This window comes from Pyrus communis, chromosome 2, assembly GCF_041283825.1.
Source record: "Pyrus communis isolate YQ-2024b chromosome 2, ASM4128382v1, whole genome shotgun sequence".
NCBI lineage: Eukaryota > Viridiplantae > Streptophyta > Magnoliopsida > Rosales > Rosaceae > Pyrus > Pyrus communis.
In genome coordinates, this window is record NC_142566.1 from 24,692,856 (window position 1) to 24,703,873 (window position 11,018).

Consider the following 11,018-nt stretch of genomic DNA (forward strand, 5'->3'; position numbering starts at 1 on the left):
CTGCAATTTTTAGACTTTGGAGAACATTATATATTTCGTATTATCAAGACACGACTCAGAATTTGACAAAGAAAAAAAAAAGAAAATAAGAAAGGGAAAACTCCTTCTCTTTATGCATATCTAACGTCTATTCTAACTTGGATTTATGTAAAACCTACGATGTCCATACACAATGTAGTGCCACTTTGTATTAAGATGGCACCAACTTGAATCAACGGTTAACAACTTTTCATTCAAACATTGAATTAAATATTATTATTAAATGTAAATTCCAACATGTTCCACTTAAACTTTTAATTAAACAAACAATAAAACATAACAAGAAGAAAAAATGGGGGCCATCATATATATTCAATCGATTACTACGAGTAAAGAGGCCTAGAAACAAAGAGAACAAAAAAGAAGCGATATTGCTGGTCAATTTACATATAAATTAGCATGCCATACTAATCATGATTAGTAAATAATAATTGACCGATTTAACAGATATAAGCATGATTAGGTTTAAATGTACATAAGAAAGAAGACCAAGACTTGTACCAGCTGTCAATGTGATCATATAGTACATAATTTTAAAGGTTTCATATTCTAGTTTCTTCGCGTTCACACTACGTCGAGAGTTGATGATGTGGGGACAAAAGGTCCTACATCGGTGAGGACCAATGCAAATGATGTGGGGACAAAAGTTCCTACATCGGTGAGGAACAATGCAAAGCTTTATAAAATGTTTGGTTATCCTCATATTGCTAATTATTAATTGGTTTTATGTAGAAGTTTTAATTTTTTTATTTTTTATAGTATGATGTGTAGACTTAAAAATTAACTATACGTGAAAAAACATGTTAAGAGTTGATGATGTGAGAACAAAATGTCACACAACAGTGAGGGATAGACCAGTGCAAAAGCATATAAAATATTAAATTGTTCTCTATACATATAACAAAAACCCCAATTTCTTCACACTAGTACATCAGCATGGCAGCAGTGCAGGTGCTCTAATTGAAGAGTCGATGTAATGTCACAAGAACAATATGTGATTAGTTATCTGACTGGATTAACGGGGAAAAGGATCCTCTCCAGATTATTTTTATAGGGATTCGAAGATCAATCAATCGTGTCTGTTTATCATATAATCAATTTTCATTAGGTATTATTTATATTCAATTTTAAATTAAAAATTTTAAATAATTTCTAACATGCATGATATACGATTAACGGATACGATTGATTGATCTCCGGATTCCCACAAAAATGATCCATTAGGTATCGTTTGGTATGCAGACGGGACGGGACGGAACGGAATGGGACGGGACGGGACGGGACAGGACGGAACGGAACAGAGCGGGAGCAAAGATGCCCTCGGATGGAAACAAGGAGGAAGAAGAAGGAGACGTAGAGGTTATAGTTTTGTGTTCCACGGATGTGGAACGAGTCGTTCCAGGGGGGTGAGGTGAAACGAAAATTCACCCAAAACTCGTCCCGTGGAACAACTCGTTCCATCCGTTTTAGGCGCACCAAACGTGAGACGGAACGCCTTGTTCCACTCTGTTCCGTCCCGTCCCACGTACCAAACGGTACCTAAATTATCCTATTCCGATTAATGGCTGGACCACCTTGTAATTCATGATTGGGGACCGACATGTAGCCATGAAAAATCAGAAATGTAGGACCATATATTCTTATAAAATTAATTTTGAGATACATGCATGTTTTTATGAATCTTCAATTTCAAATATTTTTTTATACTAATAGGACAATAAACAGACGATAAAGGGGCACCAAGGCGTGAATTGATATTGACCATAAGTTCCGCCAAAGTTCAATATAATTGCGACGTCGGACTAGCTTCGAACATATTAGTTTTCATTGATGCAAAGGATTGGGTGAAAGAAGATGCTCATCATATTATTTGCCTACTCAGTAACTCACATGCACAATCACCTTGGACCCTGTTGAGGAATATACATACATACGTACATACATATACATACATACATACATACATACATACATACATACATACATATATATACATATATATATATATATATATATATATCAGTAACTCACATGCACAATCACCTTGGATCCTGTTGAGGAATATAAATACATACATACATACATACATATATCAGTAACTCACATGCACAATCACCTTGGACCCGTTGAGGAATATACATACATACATATATATATACATACATACATATATATATACATATATCTCTCTAATATTAGAAAGCCAAAAGTACACTTTGGTGTCTCAAGGTTTCACAAAAAAATAAAATAAAAGGACCGAAATGCCCCTTAAACAAAAAAAAACTAAAATTGGCTAAAAATAATGCAATCAAAATACAGGAATACTTCTGTCACAAAAAAATTTAGAAACAAAACAGAATTAAAAATAAAAAGAACAGAAAATAATTACGTGGGGAAAAGAACCACCACGTCCAACACGTTTGTTCAAACTACATAGCAGTTCCGTTCATTTTTCAAACTCCCACGTCCATTTATGAAATCGCTTGAAAGTTTGAATTTTGTATTGACATATTGTTGGGATTTTGGGATTTTAGGTTGCTAGCAGATCGTCTATATTTTCAATGGGAAGGATAGTTTCGATCATTTTAGCCATTGCGTTTTCGGTACCGTATTGGCAATTGAAGATATCATACATGGTTTGAGTGAGCGTGGGATCATCCAGTTATAAGAAGGGTTTATATTTGTGATACAAACTAATACAACCTGGGTTTACACACTTTGATATGGAATGCACCAAAGCATCTCGGGGATTTACACACTTTGATTAGGTTTGTATCTTCGATGGTTGATGTGTTTTATTTTTTGTGTTCAATTGGTGTGATTTTTTCTTTTCTTTAGACACTTTGATTAGGTTTGTATCATTCTTAGTTTTAATAGGCAGAACAGTTCTACCATTTTTTTTAATGATTTTAATTATGCTTTTACATGTACAATATAATCTCGGGGGAAAAAAAACAAGAAAGCACGCTACCAGTAGAAAACAAAAGAAGAAATCACTAGACAAATTACACATTATGGATTCTAAAGCAAAAAAAATATGAGTTAGAGCAAGATTACAAATAAACGTTGTATATTCAAAAGATTTTCAAGGGTGTGTAGTGCCCGTGAGAAATAAAAGGTCTAACAAAAGAAGAAATGGGCAAAGAAATTAAACATTATGGATTAATCTAAAGTAAAAGATAGAGGGACTTAGAGCAAGATTACAAATAAACGTCGTATATTTAAAAGATTTCTAGGGGCATGCAACGCTTGCGATTAATATAATCTGTATGTCGCGCATAGCGCGTCATGATGTAAAAAAGACATTTGCGCGTGCAGAAAGGTTAGTATGTATGTGTGTGCAGTTAGACTTACTAGCTATTTTGATCTTTGTCATGAATCCTCCTAACTTGAACATGTATATTTAGGCTATGTTTGGATTGGGGTTTTGCAAGTCGATCGTTGGTTTGAATGCCAAATTATAAAGAGAATAATTACAAAATGTTAGATGCGGGGATTAGGAAATGCATCATCTAAGCAATACAAAAGCATATAAGCGGATAGATGGATAGTGTGGCTTCCAATCCCAAGACTTGCAAAACCCTCACCCGAACATAGCATTAAGGACGAACCTATGGCAAGGGCTGGCCGAACAATAGCCGTGTCAAATTTTTCCGATGAGATATTATATAATTTGGTACAAAAGAAATACATAGAAATATAGTATAGTATAGAGGATGTCTTTAGGGTGGTATTATCCACATATCTATTTTTACTTCTCACGTATTCTTCTCAATTTTTGACTACCGAATCAAATGAATTGAAGAAGATTACTAGACAAAAATTAACAAAGGTGTATGCAGGAAAAAAGAGGGTTTGTGAATAGTATTTCATTCCTTTAATTTATTTATTTTTATTTAGAGAGGCAGAACTGAAAATTGGGCCACTCTGCCACTGAGCCTGAAAGCCCAAAAAAAGGAAAGCCCAAAATACTAGAAGCTTAAGCGCGCCGATTTTCGTCGTCAACCTCCCAACCCCCGCCTCTCTGAGTCATCACTATCACTCATGGCTCCCCCCAAAATTCTGCTCTCCGGCGACATTTCCGGCAACCTAAAGCAGCTCATCAAACGCGTCGTTTCGGTATCTCTCTCTCTACATCTCTTTTCTGTAGCTTCACTAATTTGCAATTTCTAATTTTACCGAGTTAACTCGTTCTAGGTCAACAAATCGGCGGCGTGTCCATTCGACGTGCTGCTCTGCGTGGGCCAGTTCTTCCCCGACTCGGCGGACCAGCTCGACGAGTTCAACGATTACATCGAAGGCCGGGCCCAAATTCCTCTCCCGACTTACTTCATCGGCGACTACGGCGTAGGCGCCGCCAAGGTCCTCCTAGCTGCGACGAGAGACGCCGGCAACCAAGGCTTCAAATTGGACGGCTTGAAGATTTGCAACAACCTCTACTGGTTGAAAGGCAGTGGCAAGTTCACGCTCCACGGTATAGTCCAATGTGCTTTAAATTCCGGCTTATTTTTCTCGCTTAAGTTTCTGTTGGTTACTGGGAAAACCAAAGGACGGAACTTTGCCGTTCTGTTTGGTTACTGGGAAAAAAAGGAGTGAACTGGAGGTTAAAATTTTGGTTTAAAATTGCGCTTATATAGAATTCAGTAGTTTACTTTATTTTTGCTAATCAATTGCATTAAGCTTAGTGCACCTTTTATGTTCTTAGGTAATCTTTGCTATATTTTTCGTAAATTCGGATTAGTTGCTCAGCTTGATTAGGATTACTTGAATCACGCTTAATTCTGATCAAAGGCAAGTGATTAATGCTCACATAAGGGGTTGCAGTCATTGAGTGTGGTAAAAATGAGGAATGTGTAAATTGTTGTAAATGTAATAGCTTTACGATAGTTTGCGTTTGTATATTTTAGGATATTTGCTGATAGACTGATAGTTGGTATCTGTTCATTTACGTTTATAGCTGATTTTGGTGCTCACATTGTTCAGGGTTATCTGTGGCATATTTATCTGGTCAGCAATCTTCGGATAGCCAACAGTTTGGGACGTATAATCAGGACGATGTTGATGTATTGCGAGCGATTGCTGAGGAGCCTGGAATTATTGACTTGTTCCTAACATATCCTTGTGTGCTATGAATTTATCAATTTCTTATTTTTTTATCTTGTAGAATGAATAAGAAGCTCAATTAGTATCCGTTACATGCTTTAGTTTGCTGCATGTTTTCAATTTTTGGACTTTTGTGTGATTTCCTTAACTGATTGTTACTAATAAATGGCCAAGCGGGATCACTAATAGAGCAAATATATCTGATGCTCCCCCTGGAGTTTCCGAGCCTTTTGGCACTGACAATATTGTGGCAGAGTTAGTAGCCGAGATCAAGCCACGGTACGAAAATTTGGAGATTATTGCATGGCATGTCACTTTTAATACTCTCGTCAATTGCATATAGTAGTGAACAGAATTATTTTAGCTTTTGCAATGGATAGTAGCAACATCTCTATGATTCTGATCAAAGTTCGTCCTCTGTGGTAGCTATCATATTGCAGGCACGAAGGGCGTGTTCTATGCACGTGAACCTTACTCTAATGTTGATGCTATGCATGTCACACGCTTCTTGGGTCTTGCTCCAGTAGGAAACAAAGATAAGCAGGTTCGTTATCTCAACATAGTTTCAAGTTATATTCATCAAGTCGAACATCTTTGTTTCCCTTATTATTTGGTCTTGGGATGAATTGATACGCCTGCTGCCCCTTGTTATGGATACAGTTCTTGAGTTTCTTATCGTTACATCTCCATTTTCTGTCCTTAGATATAGCTTCTAGTCATTAATAACCTGTTGCATTTGTACTTGCTCCTCAGAAATTCATTCATGCGCTTTCTCCTACTCCAGCATCTACAATGTCTGCTATTGAGATTAGGGCGAAGTCGACAACCACTACCTTATCTCCATACACATATGAGGAGAAAACAGCTCATTCAATAGAAGCTGGAAAGAGGTCTAGCGATAGTATTTCTGATTCTCAGTACTGGAGATACGATGTCCCAGAAAAAAGGCAGAAACATGGAGATGGTAATAGGCTGTGTTTTAAGTTTGTATCATCTGGATCTTGTCCTCGAGGGGAAAGTTGCAACTTTCAACATGACGTAGATGCAAGAGAACAATCGTTGAGAGGTGTTTGTTTCGATTTTATGAACAAAGGTAAATGTGAAAGGGGTCCAGATTGCAAATTTAAGCACAGCTTACAGGATGAAGGTGACAGCAATTCTCAACCGGGACGTGGATCTGGAAATGCTAACAGAAACAGGTTGCTCTCTGAATTACGCTTTTATGCTTATTGAGCAGGCCCAGTCAGACGTATTCAAGATGTTATGTCTTTTGGTTGTAACACTAAGTTCAATCTCAAATGCAGGTCAACAGAGTGTTGGTTTTGTTTGTCAAGCCCCAAAGTAGAATCACATCTCATTATCAGCATAGGGGAGCATTACTATTGTGCCCTTGCCAAAGGCCCGCTTGTTGAAGATCACGTATTGCTAATCCCTATAGGTCATTCACCAAATACCATTTCTCTACCCTCAGAATGTGATATTGAGCTCGATAAGTTTCAGAATGCTCTGAAGAAGTATTATAACAAACAAGGAAAGGAAGTTGTTTTCTTTGAATGGGCTTCGAAACGTATGACTCATGCTAATCTTCAGGTAAGATATGTGTTGCAAATGTTTATGTGAGAAGTTTTTTGGGTGAATTACTTACCCCATCGTTCTTTTGTATAGGTTGTTCCTGTTCCTTCAGCCAAAGCAGCTGCCCTTAAAAATATATTTAACTTAGCTGCTGAAAGGCAGGGGTTCAAGTTCACAACCATGAAATGTAAAAACCCATTTTTATTGTGCTCAATCGGCATGGAACTTTTCAAGTATACTTTTTGAGAAACTTTTGATATTCCTTACCTTTGACTGTATCTTTAACTGATGCTTCTCTTCGTTGCAGCCAGTAACAATTATGATGGGAGAACATTGTTAGGGGAACAGTTCGACAGAAATTTTAGTTTCTTCTATGTTCAGCTCCCTGATGGTACAATCCTATCACATTCGATTGAAGAGAATGAGAACTTCTTACCTCAATTTGGACGCCAGGTAAGGACATAGTTCAACTGATTGTTTATAATCTGCCAATTTGTTTCCTGACGTTCAGAAGGTTGAACTCCAATGACAAATGATATAATTTGCAGGTTATGGCGGGTTTGTTGAAGAAGGCCGACAGGGATGATTGGAAGAACTGTACAGATAGCAAAGAAGAGGAAACCAAGATGGTGGAAGATTTCAAGAGTGGATTTGGAGAATTCGATCCAAATAAGTAATTTCTCAGAGGGTAGTAAACACTGAGAGTCATAAACTTGTGACATGATGTGATATCAAACGTACTTTTGCACTTCTCTGTTTACGGTTAAGGTCCCTCCAAATTCTTGCAATTCTGAGAACCAAATCCAATGTTGCTCCGTATAGGTCATTTTTTCCATCACTTTAAGGTGGATAGCTACGACTTTGGACAACAACTGACCGCAGATGTTCTCTAATGCTTCCTAAAACGAACAACTTGTCAGTGGCTCATTCTCTCTGCAACAAGTGAGATCAAGAGGTGGCCTTCAAAGATGAGACATAGTCCAGTAAGTTAAACTCAACTGCTGATTGATGCCCATTTTTGTTTATCTGTTTTTTGTATTTTTGGATTCGGAATCTGCGTTGTCTGTTATGAATCCGGCATTGTAATTTTCTGCTATCTTCACCGCATTAGGCGCCGTAAATGTGAAATCACATGCTTTAATTAGCTGTTTTCAGTTTTGTGGCAATAGAAACTCAATAATTGCACACCACCTTGCAGTCACGAGGCTTTTCTTTTTTGTGTTTTTCGGTTTGTGTCTACTAAGTGGTGCAAGCGGACACGGCCCAGACCCGCATCCGTTGGAATGTGATCAATAATACAAAGTATATGCGTCTAGTACTTGGTACAATGATTAGTTTTATGCTTACGATAGAAGGGGCAACGGGTCGCAGTCTCAGGGTCCAGAGAAATTATAACTATCTCTGTTTGCCGTTGAAGAGCTTGTTGAGTGGGACTCAAGTTTGATAGGATTTATTAGGACTAGTTAGGAGCCTACTAGAGTGGGCGACGAATATTCATAGGGAATGATGCGTCTTGTCAGCCTTTAGCAAAGTTGCAGCCTCCAAAAGAAACAAAGCAATATTGAACTAAATAGTTGAAACCCTACGGAACGAGAAAGAACTTATATGACATGATTATATTGGTATGGTGCTGATATTCCGTGGTAATGATACATGAGTTTGTGAGTTTCTTTTCATATGATTTTTTGGGACGAGACGTCACGATGACAATTATGCACGTGTCAATAAGAGCAATTTGCATGCAACGAGTTTAACGACAACGTTATGTTTACGTCCAGTAATTCATATCATGTGGTAAAAAACCTTATGCATCACAATACATTAATGAATTGAGACGAGAAAGAACCTATCCTATGAGATGTCATGTGGGTTGTATGTAAATAAATAGCCCGAAGTTTCTTTAGTCCCAATTCCCAAGTACCAACCTTATTTGTTCTTGTCGCAACACGTGATGCAAGAGTGATTTGTCGTGGTCGGAAGAAAAGGCTTGGCCTACAAGCTCTCTAATTTAATGGATCGTGATCCACGTGTCCCGAGCATGCGGATCGAGAAATTCAGACCAGTTAATTTAAATCTTACGGTCTTCATTAGCCCATCTAATTAGCTTACTTTACAAAAATCCAAAAACATGAACGGTTCAAATTTTCCTCTCTCTTGAACGGTCTAAATCTCTTGGTGCGTGAACTTCGTGCTTAGAGATACGGTCTAGATCTCAATGCTAATTGGATGGTTATAAAGAAGCTTTGTGGCAGAATAGTCACGTTGCCTTTGCTTTTTAGGTCGTGAAGAAAATACGACGGGCCAGTACTCGAACAAAGATGGAGTCACAGACAAGAAAACTATTGGATCACAAGGTTTCTCTGAGTAGTGAAATCATTAGGATAACGAAAACCCAATTTTGGACTTTCGATCATTATGCAGGGCTCATACTTTCGAGAAATTTACCAACAACGAAGATGTCACAATAAATCACGTTTTGTCAAACATTTCTGCTTTCTTGTGCGAGACTAACTTGAAATATAGCCATAGTAAAAAGAATAGGAGGGACCAAAGTGAAAAGGAAGATGTAGAAACGTGTTTGGAACAGTTTTTGGATGCCGATATAGATTTCCAGTGGTCCACTACTCATCCATCGTGTGGGGTGGGGGTTTCCGTGGCTTGTCTTAACCTCCCACAAGGCCACTATCTTTTGTTTTCCTCATTAATTCGATGATAATATTGGTAATGGATTTCAGAAATAAATAAATAAAAAAATCGAAAGAAAAAGACTAATATTTGTTTCATGACAACCCTTGGATATTAACTTATGTAGTCGATACCAAAGAACAACTGAACAAGTCCATGATGCCTGAACAAGTTCCAAGTAGGGAGAAAAAAGAGAATTTGTGTGTCCACTAGTTAGGCAATATGTGCTTGCCTTGATCCTTTTCATTTTCATTGGTTTATTTTACGACGGGTTTATTAATCAATAATTGAACAGGAACATGCATGTGGTTCAACGTTCTAATAGATAAATGTTGGGTTTCTATCAATATGTCTTATGTTCTAAACTCTCAATTCGTTTATATTATTTTAATAGTTTCGAGTTATCTCGTACCTTTAATAATAGTAAATTAAATAAAAAAAATCGAGCGGCTGTGAGTTGCACATGGAATAAATTTGATGGATGCGTTGTTAAAATTTCGTTTCTATTGAAATTGTTACTCTATTAAATAAAATCGAAGTATGAATCATACTGGTTGTGTGTCGGCTCGTTAGGTGCTGTTCTCTAGAAATGTCGCATCATCAACAAACTAGTCAACAAAGTTGCATGATCAGTGGGGAACCCATTAACCACCACGAGGTTTGGATAGACTAAGCCAACAGATTAGGGCTCCACTTTGGCAATATTTGAATTTTGTGGCTCTTTTTGTTTTGTATTTACATCACAAGAAAATCATGGGAAATTGATTGAACTCATTAATCTACGAAGTTTAATTGTTGAAATAATCAAAATTTGAACTATCATGTGATGGTTCAATGTTGGAGACGAATTTTAATTCCGTATTTCAATGGCACGTCTTGAGTTTGACTCTTGGCGTGTGTGAATCACGTTATGGTGGCTAGATAATGCTTAAATGTCGTTTTAAGTCTTTCTGAGTCTCTGGCCCTTAAAAAGGTGGATTGTCGTAACGAAGCTACCAACTGATCTTTTAAAAAAAAAAAAAAAAAAAATCCTAATCCAAATTTGACCACACATTGATTAAATTTTAGAAAGTGATCCATTCATACAACACCTAATTTTTAAATTGGTCACTACCAATTCCCTCAAATTATATGTTTATGATTTTCCAAGATTTCATTTGTTGCATTTTTATTGATAAACTGGGATTCTAAACTAATTTACATGGAGGGAAATTTGAATTCAGGCTCAATTCAAAATAGTAAACACACTTCCGTAATTAATTATCGTAACCCACATTTTCTCCATCTGATGTATGTTGTCCACAAATAGAATTTTTTTTCTTCCCTTGATTAATATTTAATGTTTATAATGGACTAATTAGCCATGAATGACCCAAAAAAAGGAAATTAGGTATGAATGGATTAGCATATCCTATCAATAGACGCTCCTGTTTAACGAAGTAATGGAAGCAGCCATTCAAGAAGAGACACAATGTTTCATAAAAGTCTTCAAGTTTGTTTTTGAAAGTCAAGGGTTAACAGTATGGACCCCATGAGAATTTTTTAACTGTGTCGGGAACACGGCCTAATACACCAAGCGATTAGTTGAATTTTTTTTTCTTTTAAAAAAAATTTCAACT

At 37.0% G+C, this 11,018-nt stretch overlaps 1 protein-coding gene across 2 annotated transcripts; it reads left to right on the plus strand.

The window, feature by feature from the left end:
• The first annotated feature begins 4,011 nt into the window (after positions 1-4,011).
• On the plus strand, positions 4,012-7,904 carry LOC137748206 (CwfJ-like family protein / zinc finger (CCCH-type) family protein). 2 transcript variants are annotated; one of them, XM_088688689.1, is made up of 11 exons: positions 4,012-4,158; positions 4,237-4,513; positions 5,023-5,150; positions 5,300-5,421; positions 5,569-5,686; positions 5,896-6,341; positions 6,447-6,732; positions 6,808-6,901; positions 7,022-7,167; positions 7,263-7,402; positions 7,537-7,904. In XM_088688689.1, exons 1-10 carry the CDS (start codon positions 4,084-4,086, stop codon positions 7,389-7,391), a joined length of 1,821 nt encoding a protein of 606 aa, XP_088544815.1. In that variant the 5' UTR covers positions 4,012-4,083; the 3' UTR covers positions 7,392-7,402; positions 7,537-7,904. The 2 variants fall into 2 exon arrangements, with proteins under 2 accessions (XP_088544815.1, XP_088544813.1); XM_088688687.1 differs by having other exon boundaries at positions 7,263-7,904.
• Positions 7,905-11,018: the final 3,114 nt, after the last annotated feature.